We start from the raw sequence: 20,214 nt of genomic DNA, 5'->3' as shown, positions 1-20,214 counted from the left end.
TCCACCCCCCCCCCCACCCGCCTCTCCCAACACTCTTACGCTGTAATATATATATATATATATATATATATATATATATATATATATATATATATACATATATATCCCTGGGGATAGGGGAGAAAGAATACTTCCCACGTATTCCCTGCGTGTCGTAGAAGGCGACTAAAAGGGGAGGGAGCGGGTGGCTGGAAATCCTCCCCTTTCTTGTTTTTTTTTTAATTTTCCAAAAGAAGGAACAGAGAAGGGGGTCAGGTGAGGATATTCCCTCTAAGGCCCAGTTCTCTGTTCTTAACGCTACCTCGCTAACGCGGGAAATGGCAAATAGTATGAAAAAAAAAAAAAAAATATACATACACGAACAAAGTGCATATGAACGCGCACCTTCATAGAACATACAAACCTCCAACAGCCAGGATCGAACCCGAGACCCCTGTGCAACAGGCGGGACTGCTACCCCCAGGCTATGGGCCTATGGGCGACTAAAAGGGGTGGGAACTGGAAATCCCATTCTCCTCTTTCACTTTTCCAAAAGAAAGAACAAAGAAGCTGGCCAAGTAAGATTTTTTTCCCTCTGAGGTTCATCTATCTGTTCTTGACGCTACCTCGCTAGTGTGGGAATAAGTATTTATTATCTATTATACTTTGTCGCTGTCTCCCGCGTTAGCGAGGTAGCGCAAGGTAACAAACGAAAGAATGGCCCAACCCACCAACATATACATGTATATACATAAACGCCCACACACGCACATATACATAACTATACATTTCAACGTATACATACATATACATATATACACATGTACATATTCATACATGCTGCCTTCATATATTCCCGCTGCCACCCCGCGAATAAATAAATGAATAAACATATACATACATATATATATATATATATATATATATATATATATATATATATATATATATATATATATATATATATTTATATATATTATCCCTGGGGATAGGGGAGAAAGAATACTTCCCACGTATTCCCTGCGTGTCGTAGAAGGCGACTAAAAGGGGAGGGAGCGGGGGGCTCTCTCGTTTTTTTTAATTTCCAAAAGAAGGAACAGAGAAGGGGGCCAGGTGAGGATATTCCCTTAAAGGTCCAGTCCTCTGTTCTCAACGCTACCTCGCTAACGCGGGAAATGGCGAATAGTTTGAAAGAAAAAAAAGGAAAAATATATATATATATATATATATATATATATATATATATATATATATATATATATATATATATATATATATATATATATATATTGTAGGCCGAAACTGCATAGCGATTGATGAAGACTAGGATATCAGTCTGATGATAAACTACAACAACCCGAAAACTTGTTGGCTTGTTATGAAGAACAGTAATGTAGGACCGTGGGCGGCGGCTACACCTCTGAGGTCCATTGTTTATGTAATGAACTTAACAGGAACATAGGTTGTTGGGACCGTAGTGCAATCCTTGAAGGCCAGAATATAGCTATAATCCCACAGAAAACTTATATTCTTTTATTCGTTTCACGAAATGTCACATCATTTTGTTTTGCACAGTATGACATGCTCAGGTATATCCTATACTTCGCTTTGGCCACAAGCCTCACCCAAGGTCACAGATGATTTGCCTTCTACGAGAAAGATATTCATCATCCTTTTCTCCTTTAGTTGAAAAGTATAATGAACACAAACTCAGTTAAACCATACTTTACTCATCAAGTGTCGTAACATGTACTACATGATCGTAGTCATATACTAACGTTAACACGCCAGGTCAACGGACATATACCTTCTCTGACGTCCTGTGGGTGACTATGGCTGTGGTAGCCTGGCGGAAGAATTCTAGTGACATCTATGGATAAGTGGGAGAACCAGATAGGACTATTGAAGCATCAACTGATGACCATAGCAGGTTAAGGGGAGATTCAACCGACTCACTTCATTATATTCCAGGCCTAACTAGAATGTGATATCTATACTGGAATGTCCCTACTGTATTTGGAAATAAACTCTACCATAAAACAGTTACACAGAATCCACTGCAAATCCTAATTCTTCCTCGAGGAAATATAGAGATATGAATTGCCTATTTCAGTTTGCGTCACGTCTTCATTACGTGACCTTAATGAAGTCATTCATGAGCGGAAAACAGACAGCACCTACGAAAATGGTAGATATAGTCATAGTTTTATATATGGGAAAAATGAATGTCTCAAATGATTCAGATTCGAGGTTAAGTTTGTAATGTTAGTGGGAGGGAAGTGTGTCTCCCCTCATTTGGTCTGAAGATGATTATGATAACACAAACATGAATGATGAAAATAGCCACATCACTGCTATAGGAGTAGTGATGTGATGGGAATGGTAACACCGATTTACTGTAATAATTACAGTGAAATTAAAGTGTTATTGTGACTCCATTTATCATAATGATCATCATCATTACAGTGATCGTAGGAGTTATCAACCCCGTTATCATATACGTCTCACCCACATTATCATCACTGACTTCATCATCACCGTAGCCAACAGTGCCTTTATCACATCATCATTCGTTATCACGATCGTCGTGGGCAAGGCAACGGATGGTACAAGGTCACCTACCAGGTGTTAAGGAGCGAGGAGTGGCGGTAGAGGAGGACGACGATAAGGCCCAGCAGGATCGGTAGGAAGGAGCGATACTTCATACTGGGTCGTCTTATTGTTCCCCCACCTGGCGGAGTCTGGTGCTCTTGTCACAGGAAGCTGACTGGCTGGCTGGCTGGCTGGCTGGCTGGCTGGCTGGCGGCTTCGATGCTTAAAGGGGCTGCTGGTAAAGATGGAGTGGTCAGGCTAAGGAAGCGTCCAAGGCTGTAGGGGCACGGTAGAGTGTGGTGATAGTAGGCTATGGTGTATATGTGAGGTGGCCAGGATATGTGGTCGAGGGAAGAAGAAGAAGACCAGGGGGCCAAGGTGACAGAAAGGCGTGGTATAGATGATAATGAGTGGCCAAGATAGAGTGCCCTGGGCGTGGTATAGATAATGGATGACTAAGATAGAGTGCCCTGGGCGTGGTATAGGTATTGGATGGCTAAGACAGAGTGCCCTGGGCGTGATATAGATAATGGGTGGCCAAGACAGAGTGCCCAGGGCGTGGTATAGATAATGGGTGGCCAAGATAGAGTGCCCAGGGCGTGGTATAGATAATGGATGGCCAAGATAGAGTGCCCTGGGCGTGGTATAGGTAATGGGTGGCCAATATAGAGTGCCCTGGGCGTGGTATAGATAATGGATGGCCAAGATAGAGTGCCCTGGGCGTGGTATAGATAATGGATGGCCAAAATAGAGTGGCCTGGGCGTGGTATAGATAATGGATGGCCAAGATAGAGTGGCCCGGGCAAGGAGGCGACAGGGAGACCAAAATAATCAGGACATGAACTCCTTGCTTGTCAGATGAACAATTCGCTCTCAACAGAATAATTTGTAACAAGACTGGCAATAAGTTAGCTGTGCCGTAAGGTGGGTGAGGATCATCAGTCAAGAACCATCCTTCCTTCTGGCATGGTCCGTGATCCCCCATGTTGAGTCACAGAGGCCGGCTTGACTCAGGTCATATGGCAGGAGGAACCTATGATATGTCCAGCACGTTTTTGGAATGATAAAGTCAAGTCTTCACGCCGATGTTCCCTCCATCCTTCCTCACTTTCATTCCCTCCTTGCCCCTCCACACCTCTACTCCCTCCTTTCCCCAACTGCCATTCCCTCCTTCCCTCTATCCTTCTACCTTCCATTCCATCTTTCCCTCTTCATCTCCACTGCTTCATCTTACCCACTCTCCTTCCATCCTTCGACATGCCCTCGTTCCTCCATACTACGAAGAGCTTAAGCCCTGCAGTGAGGGTTCCTAGAAAGACACCAGTCTCCTCACATGTCACACACACACACTCCTGTCGCCAGAGTCCCATATTGGGAGCAGTGTTAAGGAGGCAGCTTATATACCAGAGCTTTCAAGTATATGGATAAGGAAATGTCTAGCTAGCTATTCATCAGGTTAAAACTAGAGTATGCTTTTCTGGCTTGGTCACATCACTCGAAGAAGGACAGAGAACTTATAGAACGAGTCCAGACGAGAGCGACAAGGATGATACAAAAATTAAGGGAGCTGAGTTACAAGGAGAGGTTGAAGGTATTCAATTTGACCACCACGGAAGAGAGAAGAGTGAGGGGAGACTTGATCACAATCACTGAATTGGTGACGAAATAACAGTTCGAACTATATAGGGTTAGATAAATTAAGGGACATAACATATTAAACAAAGAACTTGTCATGAAAGATGTAAAAAAGTACTTTTGCAATATACAAATGGTAGATGAGTGGAATAGAATGAAAGATGAGGAAACAGCAATTGCAAACAGCGTACAGTAGTGTATTATAAGATTTTATGATGATGGAGACTCTTCCCTAGAAGTGGGGTCTTACGAGTGTAAAGTTCCCTCCTCGTACAGTACAGATAAGCTTGACACCTTTAGGGCCGCATAGAAAGGTCGTTCCTCCAGCAGTACTTGCAGTGAGGTGTGTGAGATGATATAACCTTTGAATTACAATGCACTTTAGGGGCATTTGATAATACTTTGGAGGTAGCGCCAGCCATACTTGACCCAGTGTGGTGTTGAAATCCACGTTGAGCCAAGCTGGATAAAGCTGGAACACAGAGAGATGTCTATATGAGGGACTCAAGTTGGCTTGCTCACTGACTCGTAAATAAGAAACAAGTAAATAAGAAAGAGCAGGTAGAAAGAGCTGGCAAATAAGAAAGAACAATAAATAATGAAGGTCAGGCGAATAAGAAAGAATAGGCGAATGAGTAACAAAAGTTGAATGAAGAAAGAAAGTACCATTAAGAAACGAGAGAGCAACTTCCACCATGTCTGAATCAGAGACAAAACGCGAATAAGAAACAGAAACCGAATAAGAAACAGAAACCGAATAAGAAACAGAAACCGAATAAGAAACAGAAACCGATAACGAACAGAAACCGAATAAGAAACAGAAACCAAATAAGGAACAGAAACCGAATAAGGAACAGAAACCGAATAAGGAACAGAAACCGAATAAGGAACAGAAACCGACTAAGAAACAGAAACCGATAAGGAACAGAAACCGAATAAAGAAGAGAAACCGAATAAGGAACAGAAACCGAATAAGAAACAGAAACCGAATAAGGAACAGAAACCTAATTAGAAACAGTAACCGGATAAAGAACAGATCGAATAAGACATCTACTTATTAAATAAGCCTCATGAGGTGCGTGTCATAGCGAGCTGGGATAGGTCGGGTTTACGTTATTCTAAACCTAGTGTAACACATGACTACTATGATGGAACATGGCGTCTCTACCTTTAGAAGAAAACTTGTCTGTCTCTAACTGTGATATACGCAAGGATCCTCATTCATTTCCCCTGGTGGCTGAAGCCATCAACATAATGTGGACTTCATTGTTGGCAGCCGACATACCCAACACAAGGTGAAGGTCTTGGGTGTGTCACATACACACTGCAGGTCTGTTGTGTAGTTCTGACACGTGTCACATACACACTGCAGGTGTAGTTCTGATACGCGTGTCACATACACACTGCAGGTCTGTTGTGTAGTTCTGACACATGTGTCACATACACATTACACATCTGTTGTGTAGTTCTGTCACATGTTTCACATACACACTGCAGGTCTGTTGTGTAGTTCTGACACGTGTCACATACACACTGCAGGTGTAGTTCTGATACGCGTGTCACATACACACTGCAGGTCTGTTGTGTAGTTCTGACACATGTGTCACATACACATTACACATCTGTTGTGTAGTTCTGTCACATGTTTCACATACACACTGCAGGTCTGTTGTGCAGTTCTGACACACCTGGTTATATCATCAGTTAGTGGGAACCTAAGTCATAGTTGTGAACAGTGTAAGGCAGGTGTGTTGGAGGATACATGTCACATTTGTGATTGGTGTGAGATTATGCTAATCTGTGTGTGTGTGTGTGTGTGTGTGTGTGTGTGTGTGTGTGTGTGTGTGTGTGTGTGTGTGTCTGTGTGTGATGCTATGCCTATGCCTAAGATGTTGTTGATGTGTTGCAGAATATCACCACATAGAACCAAGAGGTACGGAGATGGCAGTGGCCAGTTTGGTGTCTACGGCCTTGCCCACCTTCCGACACACGCACCTCATCTTCCAGTATCTCTGTGGTGAGTCCTGGCCTCCCTATCCCGTGCGTTTTAGTGTATACATCGCTCACACTCACTTGTGTTTGAATGTGTTTCCACCACTAAGGCGAGTCACATGTTGGGTATGTCCATACTGTATATATCCTCATTACCTCATTAGGGTTTAATCTCACCATATGTCTCACTAATGCCTCATTACCTCACAGTTGTCAGGGTTAATTCTCACCTGTTATTTTGTCTCACTACATCCTCATTATCTCACAGTTGTCAGGGCTAAAACTCACTGGTCATTTGTCTCTACTTCCTTATTGTCTCACAGTTTTGAGGGGTAAAACTCACAAGCAATATGTCTCACTGCTTCCTCATATCCTCACAACTGTCAGGGCTAAATCTCACTAACCATATGTCTCACTATTTCCTCATTACCTCACAGGTATCAGGGCTAAAACTCACCAGCCATAATTCTAGCTACTACAACTGATGTAGTTTACTTTGCAATACAAAATACAAAACATCATCTTGCACTTTGTTCATACTTTTCTTTTTCATAGCTAGGCATATTCACGTATCATTTATCTTTTCCCTGGGACGTCCCTCACATAGATAAGAAGCATCAGTGACCTTATCTCTGGGATCTAAAGGACTCTCCCGAAGCTCGGTAAGGTCCGCTTGACCTTTCCTTTGTTACAGTTCAAGTGTTCTCAGTCCGTATGACCATGTTCGCCCTCGCTCCTCCAAAAACAGGCTGGAAATGTCAAAGTCTTTGTAAATCTCTTGCAAGGGACCGTACCAAAGGCCTCTGAGGAGTGCAAGAATGTGCAATATTGAAATGACCTCTCGTGCTTTCTCTCACAAGACAGTCTACAAGACACGTCATGTCTGAAGTTCTAAATTCGAATTGACTAACACATCAGTCGCTTCCACCATCTAAGAACTCCTATGGATGTTTCCTTATCGTTCCAGTAACTTACAGAGGATCTTCCAATATTCGAACCGCCACTCTTAAAGATTCATGAACCATTTTCTTTCTTCCATTTCGAATGAGCATTGCATTCATCGACCCAGGACTTGCAGAATATCCCGTGCAGGTGTCTAGAGTCTCTATAAGTCATTGAGTATTGATGGTAGGTTGGTGTCAGGGCTGTGAGCCTTGCTTGGGGTCCAGCTCCTTCATGAGACGACTGAGTCCCTGGTTCTTTCAGGGTATCATGGCCCCTTCCCACACCAGTAACCCTCAGTGCTCCGGATCTTCGAAGGTAGATACCCAGAATTTTCCGAAGTAGTTACGAACTAAACTTTGCATCAATCTTCTTCGTATATACCTTTACCTGTGTTGATTACTTTTTCTTTTGGATTCTTTAGCTTAACATGATCCCGTGATAGTCATTTATCCCTTTTGAACTAATGACATTGTTTCAGGGTGATTCCTCTAGGTTACTTAAGATACTTTTAACCTTCATTGTTTGATCACTTCTTGTTTTTTCATTACTGTCGTTCTTGTGCCTTTCGAACGGCAGATGTGTCTCCGAAAATTCCCCCAAATTATGTGTGTATGTGTGTGTGTGTGTGTGTGTGTGTGTGAGAGAGAGAGAGAGAGAGAGAGAGAGAGAGAGAGAGAGAGAGAGAGAGAGAGAGAGAGAGAGAGAGAGAGAGAGAGAGAGAGAGAGAGAGACTTGGAGGGGAGTGAGCTAATTAGAGCCAGCGTAGGAGTGCGTCAAGGCTGTGTAGCGTCTCTATCGATGTTTAACATGTTTAAAGAATGGGAAATTACGTGAGGTGGGTGCGAGGTGGGCTGGCAGTGGTGTGCTTGCTGAAACCATGGTGGGGCATGATGGGTTCCCACCGTCCAAACAACTGTTGTGTAATGTCAGCTGACTCAAAGGCGGAGGTGGGTGGCGTGGTAGTTCACCCCGATCATTTACTGAGAGGTAGGATGCAGGTACAACCAAGTTTTTAGTTCCTTTAAAGGGGTGGACAATGAGAATGGGGTGTCATTTTGGGCGAGTTTAGATGCTCAGATGCGAAGTTCAGTGCATATAGGAGAGTGGCAGCTCAGGTTGAGGGTAGTCATAAAATGGGGGAAAAACCTGAGGTACGCTGCAAGATCTGGGGTGAGGAGTGGAGAGAGAGTGGAGTGTGCCAGGAGCTCACATGATGGTGTAGTTGCCTCATTTTGCTCTGATGTATGGATGTGAGACTCAAGCGTAGATAAGTCAAGTAAGATTAAAGGTTACTAGGGATGGGTTGATTTGATAGTGTAATTGGACGGTATAAAGTGTGACAAATACAATATGAGTAAAGGAGAAGGACTTTCTTACTTTACAAAATCTAGAGAAACGTGCCACGATGATGAAATTCCGCTAAGGTGGTGTGGCTATGAGGAACAGATAATTGAAGTTGTAGTTTTTCAAGATGACGAAATAATCCTCTTTCATTTACCTTTCCCACTGATGTTCATTCACAGCCCGGCTATCCGGTTTGATCTTTCCCCTCACACCAATATTGCTCCGTCTTGGTTACCTCGCTTCATCCTAATTATTCTTTCTCAAGGAAATAGTTAATCGCATCCTTTACATTACCCATATTACTTGACCTAATCATTATACTTCAGTCAGTCATAAACACACCTCCATGTGCTCAGAGTAATTTAGCGAGTTACATTCCTGCATGCAACCACATAGGCAGTCAGTCAGCCGACACCAGTCAGTCGTCCCAATTCAGTCAGTCAGCCGACACCAGTCGATCATCCTCATTCAGTCAGTCACCCGATACCAGTCGATCATCCCAATTCAGTCAGTCAGCCGATACCAGTCGATCATCCTCATTCAGTCAGTCAGCCGATACCAGTCGATCACCCTCGTTCAGTCAGACGCCTCACTCCGTCAGCCCAGTGAGTCGATGATCACAACGGCTTTCTCTAGCGTCACATGCGCTCAGAGTATCCCAGCACCTCAGTCACTCCATCTCACTCAGTCACTCCATTTCACTCAGTCACTCCATCTCACTCAGTCACTCCATCTCACTCAGTCACTCCGTTTCAGCCAGTTGTCCCACTCGAAACGGATGTGTTACAGTATTATGGTCATCTGACTTCATGACAGTTATCTTGCACCATGCAATTATACTGTTCATCCAGGCATCGTACGTCATAGTTATCCTACCTTGTGCACTGATCGAATATCAATACAGTCACTCTTAGTGTATGAGCATCTTCATATCATAGAGTCACTTAGAATTAAACGATATCTTAGATCAGTACCAACTCATCCTGTCATCCTTTGTCCCCTGAGTCCCCCCCTCATTAGGTACCTCCTACCTCATGTAAGACATCCCTTACACAAGTGGCCATTCTTCTTCAGTAATACGAACGCTCACATTCACCCCACACCGCCCTTTGTTCCAGGTCAGGCTACGCCTCTCCAGCAGACACCAGAGCTGACGGTGCTGGCCCACTACCGCAACAGCTCCGAGGTGCTGTTCACAGCGACCTGCGCTTCAGATTGGAACCGGAAACTGAACACAAGTTGCATAAAGCAACTCAAGCTCTCCTACCCTAACTCATGGTGGAGCAAGGCCAAGATACTCTTACCCTTCACAAGAGACAAGTACTCGGTAAGCATTCGAGCTGTCCTTCATCGCTCCCTCAGCTTTGCTCATCAGAGAAAAACTGTCGATTGAAGGCCTTTAATAAAGTCCAGGATTTGTTGTCTGATATCATCAGAGGAGTTGTCACGAAAGAGAAGAACTCATTCTAGACTCACAAACCTGATGCTTTGTAAGTGGAAGAATATAGTCTTATAATTTTCCAAAAGAAGGAACAGAGAAGGGGCCAAGTGAGGAAATATCCTCAAAAGCTCAGTCCTCTGTTCTCAACGCTACCTCGCTAACGTGGGAAATGGCGAATATATATACATATATGTATATATATATTTATGTGAGGAAGTACCAGGAGAGACTGAGTACAGAATGGAAAAAGGTGAGAACAATGGAAGTAAGGGGAGTGGGGGAGGAATGGGATGTATTTAGGGAATCAGTGATGGATTGTGCAAAAGATGCTTGTGGCATGAGAAGAGTGGGAGGTGGGTTGATTAGAAAGGGTAGTGAGTGGTGGGATGAAGAAGTAAGATTATTAGTGAAAGAGAAGAGAGAGGCATTTGGACGATTTTTGCAGGGAAAAAATGCAATTGAGTGGGAGATGTATAAAAGAAAGAGACAGGAGGTCAAGAGAAAGGTGCAAGAGGTGAAAAAGAGGGCAAATGAGAGTTGGGGTGAGAGAGTATCATTAAATTTTAGGGAGAATAAAAAGATGTTCTGGAAGGAGGTAAATAAAGTGCGTAAGACAAGGGAGCAAATGGGAACTTCAGTGAAGGGCGCAAATGGGGAGGTGATAACAAGTAGTGGTGATGTGAGAAGGAGATGGAGTGAGTATTTTGAAGGTTTGTGGAATGTGTTTGATGATAGAGTGGCAGATATAGGGTGTTTTGGTCGAGGTGGTGTGCAAAGTGAGAGGGTTAGGGAAAATGATTTGGTAAACAGAGAAGAGGTAGTAAAAGCTTTGCGGAAGATGAAAGCCGGCAAGGCAGCAGGTTTGGATGGTATTGCAGTGGAATTTATTAAAAAAGGGGGTGACTATTATTGACTGGTTGGTAAAGTTATTTAATGTATGTATGACTCATGGTGAGGTGCCTGAGGATTGGCGGAATGCGTGCATAGTGCCATTGTACAAAGGCAAAGGGGATAAGAGTGAGTGCTCAAATTACAGAGGTATAAGTTTGTTGAGTATTCCTGGTAGATTATATGGGAGGGTATTGATTGAGAGGGTGAAGGCATGTACAGAGCATCAGATTGGGGAAGAGCAGTGTGGTTTCAGAAGTGGTAGAGGATGTGTGGATCAGGTGTTTGCTTTGAAGAATGTATGTGAGAAATACTTAGAAAAGTAAATGGATTTGTATGTAGCATTTATGGATCTGGAGAAGGCTTATGATAGAGTTGATAGAGATGCTCTGTGGAAGGTATTAAGAATATATGGTGTGGGAGGCAAGTTGTTAGTAGCAGTGAAAAGTTTTTATCGAGGATGTAAGTGTAGGAAGAGAGGAAAGTGAATGGATCTCAGTGAATGTAGGTTTGCGGCAGGGGTGTGTGATGTCTCCATGGCTGTTTAATTTGTTTATGGATGGGGCTGTTAGGGAGGTGAATACAAGAGTTTTGGAAAGAGGGGCAAGTATGAAGTCTGTTAGGGATGAGAGAGCATGGGAAGTGAGTCAGTTGTTGTTCTCTGATGATACAGCGCTGGTGGCTGATTCATGTGAGAAACTGCAGAAGCTGGTGACTGAGTTTGGTAAAGTGTGTGAAAGAAGAAAGTTAAGAGTAAATGTGAATAAGAGCAAGGTTATTAGGTACAGTACGGTTGAGGGTCAAGTCAGTTGGGAGGTGAGTTTGAATGGATAAAAACTGGAGGAAGTTAAGTGTTTTAGATATCTGGGAGTGGATCTGGCAGCGGATGGAACCATGGAAGCGGAAGTGGATCATAGGGTGGGGGAGGGGGCGAAAATTCTGGGAGCCTTGAAGAATGTGTGGAAGTCGAGAACATTATCTCGGAAAGCAAAAATGGGTATGTTTGAAGGAATAGTGGTTCCAACAATGTTGTATGGTTGCGAGGCGTGGGCTATGGATAGAGTTGTGCGCAAGAGGATGAATGTGCTGAAAATGAGATGTTTGAGGACAATGTGTGGTGTGAGGTGGTTTGATCGAGTAAGTAACGTAAGGGTAAGAGAGAGGTGTGGAAATAAAAAGAGCGTGGTTGAGAGAGCAGAAGAGGGTGTTTTGAAATGGTTTGGGCACATGGAGAGAATGAGTGAGGAAAGATTGACCAAGAGGATATATGTGTCGGAGGTGGAGGGAACGAGGAGAAGTGGGAGACCAAATTGGAGGTGGAAAGATGGAGTGAAAAAGATTTTGTGTGATCGGGGCCTGAACATGCAGGAGGGTGAAAGGAGGGCAAGGAATAGAGTGAATTGGATCGATGTGGTATACCGGGGTTGACGTGCTGTCAGTGGGTTGAATCAGGGCATCTGAAGCGTCTTGGGTAAACCATGGAAAGCTGTGTAGGTATGTATATTTGCGTGTGTGTACGTATGTATATACATGTGTATGGGGGTGGGTTGGGCCATTTCTTTCGTTTGTTTCCTTGCGCTACCTCGCAAACGCGGGAGACACACACCACACACACATCGATCCAATTCACTCTATTCCTTGCCCTCCTTTCACCCTCCTGCATGTTCAGGCCCCGATCACACAAAATCTTTTTCACTCCATCTTTCCACCTCCAATTTGGTCTCCCACTTCTCCTCGTTCCCTCCACCTCCGACACATATATCCTCTTGGTCAATCTTTCCTCACTCATTCTCTCCATGTGCCCAAACCATTTCAAAACACCCTCTTCTGCTCTCTCAACAACGCTCTTTTTATTTCTACACATCTCTCTTACCCTTACGTTACTTACTCGATCAAACCACCTCACACCACACATTGTCCTCAGACATCTCATTTCCAGCACATCCATCCTCCTGTGCACAGCTCTATCCATAGCCCACGCCTCGCAACCATACAACATTGTTGGAACCACTATTCCTTCAAACATAGCCATTTTTGCCTCCCGAGATAATGTTCTCGACTTCCACACATTCTTCAAGGCTCCCAGGATTTTCGCCCCCTCCCCCACCCTATGATCCACTACCGCTTCCATGGTTCCATCCGCTGCCAGATCCACTCCCAGATATCTAAAACACTTTACTTCCTCCAGTTTTTCTCCATTCAAACTTACCTCCCAATTGACTTGACCCTCAACCCTACTGTACCTAATAATCTTGCTCTTATTCACATTTACTCTTAATTTTCCTCTTTTACACACTTTACCAACCTCAGTTACCAGCTTCTGCAGTTTCTCACATGAATCAGCCACCAGCGCTGTATCATCAGCGAACAACAACTGACTCACTTCCCAAGCTCTCTCATCCACAACAGACTTCATACTTGCCCCTCTTTCCAAAATTCTTGCATTCACCTCCCTAACAACCCCATCCATAAACAAATTAAGCAATCGTGGAGACATCACACACCCCTGCCGCAAACCTACATTCACTGAGAACCAATCACTCTCCTCTCTTCCTACACGTACACATGCCTTACAACCTCGATAGAAACTTTTCACTGCTTCTAACAACTTGCCTCCCACATCGTATATATATATATATATATATATATATATATATATATATATATATATATATATATATATATATATATATATATATATATATATATATATATGTATATATATATATATATATATATATATATATATATATATATATATGTATATTATTATTTTTTTATTATTTTGCTTTGTCGCTGTCTCCCGCGTTTGTGAGGTAGCGCAAGGAAACAGACGAAAGGAATGGCCCAACCCACCCCCATACATATGTATATACATACACGTCTCCACACGCAAATATACATACCCATACATCTCAATGTACACATATATATATACATATACATATACATATACATATATATACATATACATATACATATACATATATATACATATACATATATACACATGCACACAATTCACACTGTCTGCCTTTATTCATTCCCATCGCCACCTCGCCAGACATGGAATATCATCCCCCTCCCCCCTTCATGTGTGCGAGGTAGCGCTAGGAAAAGACAACAAAGGCCCCATTCGTTCACACTCAGTCTCTAGCTTTCATGCAATGATGCCCGAAACCACAGCTCCCTTTCCACATCTAGGCCCCACACAACTTTCCATGGTTTACCCCAGACGCTTCACATGCCCTGATTCAATCCATTGACAGCACGTCGACCCCGGTATACCACATCGATCCAATTCACTCTATTCCTTGCCTGCCTTTCACCCTCCTGCATGTTCAGGTCCCGATCACTCCAAATCTTTTTCACTCCATCTTTCCACCTCCAATTTGGTCTCCCACTTCTCGTTCCCTCCACCTCCGTCACATACATCCTCTTGGTCAATCTTTCCTCACTCATTCTCTCCATGTGCCCAAACCATTTCAAAACACTCTCTTCTGCTCTCTCAACCACGCTCTTCTTATTTCCACACATCTCTCTTACCCTTACATTACTTACTCGATCAAACCACCTCACACCACATATTGTCCTCAAACATCTCATTTCCAGCACATCCACCCTCTTGCGCACAACTCTATCCATAGCCCACGCCTCGGAACCATACAACATTGTTGGAACCACTATTCCTTCAAAGATACCCATTTTTGCTTTCGGAGATAATGTTCTCGACTTCCACACGTTCTTCAAGGCTCCTAAGATTTTTGCCCCTTCCCCCACCGTATGATTCACTTCCGCTTCCATGGTTCCATCCGCTGCCAGATCCACTCCCAGATATCTAAAACACTTTACTTTCTCCAGTTTTTCTCCATTCAAACTTACCTCCCAACTGACTTGACCCTCAACCCTATTGTACCTAATAACCTTGCTCTTATTCACATTTACTCTTAACTTTCTTCTTTCACACACTTTACCAAACTCAGTCACCAGCTTCTGCAGTTTCTCACATGAATCAGCCACCAGCGCTGTATCATCAGCGAACAACAACTGACTCACTTCCCAAGCTCTCTCATCCCCAACAGACTTCATACTTGCCCCTCTTTCCAAAACTCTTGCATTCACCTCCTTAACAACCCCATCCATAAACACATTAAACAACCATGGAGACATCACACACCCCTGCCGCAAACCTACATTCACTGAGATCCAATCACTTTCCTCTCTTCCTACACGTACACATGCCTTACATGCACGATAAAAACTTTTCACTGTTTCTAACAACTTGCCCTCCACACCATATATTCTTAGTACCTTCCACAGAGCATCTCTATCAACTCTATCATATGCCTTCTCTAGATCCATAAATGGTACATACAAATCCATTTGTTTTTCTAAGTATTTCTCACATACATTCTTGAAAGCAAACACCTGATCCACACATCCTTTACCACTTCTGAAACCACACTGCTCTTCCCCAATAAAGAGAGAGAGAGAGAGAGAGAGAGAGAGAGAGAGAGAGAGAGAGAGAGAGAGAGAGAGAGAGAGAGAGAGAGAGAGAGAGAGAGAGAGAGAGAATATATCTCGTGAGTCTACAACCATTATGTTGCACATTGTTTCCAAATACTCTCCTGTAGGAGCACTTCTGGTACCACTTTAATTCTGATATTCCAAGTGTTTATCCCAGCATTATGTACTATGTCATCTCCCTCCTCCCTCACTATCCTCTCCATGTATGGCCATATCGTGTCCTTTCCAGCTGGAGATCTTGGGCTTCCAGCCTTCCAACGGCTTTGTCATGGTTGATAACCTGGGGCTGCACACCAACGCCATCTGCCGCCCGAAGAAGATACCATTCTTCAGGTTCAGGCGCCGTCGAGACGAATATTTGGGCGATGAAGTGGCTTCCCAGTTGCCCATGTACTCAGCGTGTCTTAAAGACCTGCTGGGCAGCAGCAGCGGTGCGCCCACCTGTAATATGATCCACAGGGATGATGGGTAAGGCTCTGGGATAGGATCCCCCTGGGATGTTCAGGCCGACGCCTCATTGTCCCAAGCCTATTCTCTGACTTATGCCGCACTATTTTCCCTAAGGAACGATTCTAAATTGATATTTTTCTTCCCTACATTTTCTTTGCCTTTTCCTGCGTGGGCGAAAGAACATCGACATCAGGTGACAGAGCATCGCAGGAAAGAAGGAAAACAAATCCTCACTTGGCTCCTTGTTCTGTTCCTCCTGGAAAGTGATACATGAGTGGAGGATTTCCAGTCTCCCGCTCCGTCCCCTCTTAGTTTCCCTCTAGAACACGCAGAAAATGCGTGTGCAATATTCTATCTCCCCAGTCGCCAGGGATAGGGGAGAATATATATATATATATATATATATATATATATATATATATATATATATATATATATATATATATATATTCTTTCAAACTATTCGCCATTTCCCGCATTAGGGGATAGGGGATTAAGAATACTTCCCACGTATTCCCTGCGTGTCGTAGAAGGCGACTAAAAGGGGAGGGAGCGGGGGGCTGGAAATCCTCCCCTCTCTTTTTATTTTTAATTTTCCAAAAGAAGGAACAGAGGGGGCCAGGTGAGGATATTCCAAAAAAGGCCCAGTCCTCTGTTCTTAACGCTACCTCGCTAACGCGGGAAATGGCAAATAGTTTAAAAGAAAAGAAATATATATATATATATATATATATATATATATATATATATTTTTTTTTTTTTTTTTTTTTTTTTTTTTTTATACTTTGTCGCTGTCTCCCGCGTTTGCGAGGTAGCGCAAGGAAACAGACGAAAGAAATGGCCCAACCCCCCCCCCCATACACATGTACATACACACGTCCACACACGCAAATATACATACCTACACAGCTTTCCATGGTTTACCCCAGACACTTCACATGCCTTGCTTCAATCCACTGACAGCACGTCAACCCCTGTATACCACATGACTCCAATTCACTCTATTTCTTGCCCTCCTTTCACCCTCCTGCATGTTCAGGCCCCGATCACACAAAATCTTTTTCACTCCATCTTTCCACCTCCAATTTGGTCTCCCTCTTCTCCTCGTTCCCTCCACCTCCGACACATATATCCTCTTGGTCAATCTCTCCTCACTCATTCTCTCCATGTGCCCAAACCATTTCAAAACACCCTCTTCTGCTCTCTCAACCACGCTCTTTTTATTTCCACACATCTCTCTTACCCTTACGTTACTTACTCGATCAAACCACCTCACACCACACATTGTCCTCAAACATCTCATTTCCAGCACATCCATCCTCCTGCGCACATCTCTATCCATAGCCCACGCCTCGCAACCATACAACATTGTTGGAACCACTATTCCCTCAAACATACCCATTTTTGCTTTCCGAGATAGTGTTCTCGACTTCCACACATTTTTCAAGGCTCCCAAAATTTTCGCCCCCTCCCCCACCCTATGATCCACTTCCGCTTCCATGGTTCCATCCGCTGACAGATCCACTCCCAGATATCTAAAACACTTCACTTCCTCCAGTTTTTCTCCATTCAAACTCACCTCCCAATTGACTTGACCCTCACTCCTACTGTACCTAATAACCTTGCTCTTATTCACATTTACTCTCAACTTTCTTCTTCCACACACTTTACCAAACTCAGTCACCAGCTTCTGCAGTTTCTCACATGAATCAGCCACCAGCGCTGTATCATCAGCGAACAACAACTGACTCACTTCCCAAGCTCTCTCATCCCCAACAGACTTCATACTTGCCCCTCTTTCCAGGACTCTTGCATTTACCTCCCTTACAACCCCATCCATAAACAAATTAAACAACCATGGAGACATCACACACCCCTGCCGCAAACCTACATTCACTGAGAACCAATCACTTTCCTCTCTTCCTACACGTACACATGCCTTACATCCTCGATAAAAACTTTTCACTGCTTCTAACAACTTGCCTCCCACACCATATATTCTTAATACCTTCCACAGAGCATCTCTATCAACTCTATCATATGCCTTCTCCAGATCCATAAATGCTACATACAAATCCATTTGCTTTTCTAAGTATTTCTCACATACATTCTTCAAAGCAAACACCTGATCCACACATCCTCTACCACTTCTGAAACCACACTGCTCTTCCCCAATCTGATGCTCTGTACATGCCTTCACCCTCTCAATCAATACCCTCCCATATAATTTACCAGGAATACTCAACAAACTTATACCTCTGTAATTTGAGCACTCACTCTTATCCCCTTTGCCTTTGTACAATGGCACTATGCACGCATTCCGCCAATCCTCAGGCACCTCACCATGAGTCATACATACATTAAATAACCTTACCAACCAGTCAACAATACAGTCACCCCCCTTTCTTAATAAATTCCACTGCAATACCATCCAAACCTGCTGCCTTGCCGGCTTTCATCTTCCGCAAAGCTTTTACTACCTCTTCTCTGTTTACCAAATCATTTTCCCTAACCCTCTCACTTTGCACACCACCTCGACCAAAACACCCTATATCTGCCACTCTGTCATCAGACACATTCAACAAACCTTCAAAATACTCATTCCATCTCCTTCTCACATCACCGCTACTTGTTATCACCTCCCCATTTACGCCCTTCACTGAAGTTCCCATTTGCTCCCTTGTCTTACGCACCCTATTTACCTCCTTCCAGAACATCTTTTTATTTTCCCTAAAATTTACTGATAGTCTCTCACCCCAACTCTCATTTGCCCTTTTTTTCACCTCTTGCACCTTTCTCTTGACCTCCTGTCTCTTTCTTTTATACTTCTCCCACTCAATTGCATTTTTTCCCTGCAAAAATCGTCCAAATGCCTCTCTCTTCTCTTTCACTAATACTCTTACTTCTTCATCCCACCACTCACTACCCTTTCTAAACAGCCCACCTCCCACTCTTCTCATGCCACAAGCATCTTTTGCGCAATCCATCACTGATTCCCTAAATACATCCCATTCCTCCCCCACTCCCCTTACTTCCATTGTTCTCACCTTTTTCCATTCTGTACACAGTCTCTCCTGGTACTTCCCCACACAGGTCTCCTTCCCAAGCTCACTTACTCTCACCACCTTCTTCACCCCAACATTCACTCCTCTTTTCTGAAAACCCATACTAATCTTCACCTTAGCCTCCACAAGATAATGATCAGACATCCCTCCAGTTGCACCTCTCAGCACATTAACATCCAAAAGTCTCTCTTTCGCACGCCTGTCAATTAACACGTAATCCAATAACGCTCTCTGGCCATCTCTCCTACTTACATAAGTATACTTATGTATATCTCGCTTTTTAAACCAGGTATTCCCAATCATCAGTCCTTTTTCAGCACATAAATCTACAAGCTCTTCACCATTTCCATTTACAACACTGAACACCCCATGCATACCAATTATTCCCTCAACTGCCACATTACTCACCTTTGCATTTAAATCACCCATCACTATAACCCGGTCTCGTGCATCAAAACCGCTAACACACTCATTTAGCTGCTCCCAAAACACTTGCCTCTCATGATCTTTCTTCTCATGCCCAGGTGCATATGCACCAATAATCACCCATCTCTCTCCATCAACTTTCAATTTTACCCATATTAATCGAGAATTTACTTTCTTACATTCTATCACATACTCCCACAACTCCTGTTTCAGGAGTATTGCTACTCCTTCCCTTGCTCTTGTCCTCTCACTAACCCCTGACTTCACTCCCCAGACATTTCCAAACCACTCTTCCCCTTTACCCTTGAGCTTCGTTTCACTCAGAGCCAAAACATCCAGGTTCCTTTCCTCAAACATACTACCTATCTCTCCTTTTTTCACATCTTGGTTACATCCACACACATTTAGGCACCCCACTCTGAGCCTTCGAGGAGGATGATCACTCCCCGCGTGACTCCTTCTTCTGTTTCCCATTTTAGAAAGTTAATACAAGGAGGGGAGGATTTCCGGCCCCCCGCTCCCGTCCCCTCTAGTCGCTTTCTACGACACGCGAGGAATACGTGGGAAGTATTCTTTCACCCCTATCCCCAGGGATAATATACATATATATATACATATACACACACACACACACACACACACATATGCACATACACACACACACACACACATACATATATATACATATGAAAAATGTAAGAAACAATTTAGAAAACAAACCCTTAGCTTGAAATGAATGAAAAAAAAATGAATGTCACATAATGGTTCAACCTCTGGCTATGGAAAGGAAATGTACAATTTATTCACACAAACGTCAATAGCAGTTTTCATCAATTTCACCACTGTGTCAATAAGCTTCAATGTCTAAGCTACATTTTTCTCCCACTTCACTATTTTCTTGTCAAAAACACCATGCATGAAAACTATCAC

At 43.4% G+C, this 20,214-nt stretch overlaps 1 protein-coding gene across 1 annotated transcript in view; it reads left to right on the top strand.

The window, feature by feature from the left end:
* The window catches only part of LOC139757129 (uncharacterized), a 98,495-nt gene that overhangs the window by 46,775 nt on the left and 31,506 nt on the right, over positions 1 to 20,214 (top strand). The window contains exons 6-8 of the mRNA XM_071677231.1: positions 6,116 to 6,223; positions 9,606 to 9,814; positions 15,573 to 15,811. Of these exons, the coding sequence (XP_071533332.1) occupies positions 6,116 to 6,223; positions 9,606 to 9,814; positions 15,573 to 15,811 (556 nt within the window). The remainder of the gene's footprint in view (positions 1 to 6,115; positions 6,224 to 9,605; positions 9,815 to 15,572; positions 15,812 to 20,214) is intronic.

This window comes from Panulirus ornatus, chromosome 24 (assembly GCF_036320965.1).
Source record: "Panulirus ornatus isolate Po-2019 chromosome 24, ASM3632096v1, whole genome shotgun sequence".
Classification (NCBI taxonomy): domain Eukaryota; kingdom Metazoa; phylum Arthropoda; class Malacostraca; order Decapoda; family Palinuridae; genus Panulirus; species Panulirus ornatus.
The sequence above is the reverse complement of the archived record's forward strand: the minus strand, read 5'-3'. Positions and strand labels throughout refer to the sequence as shown.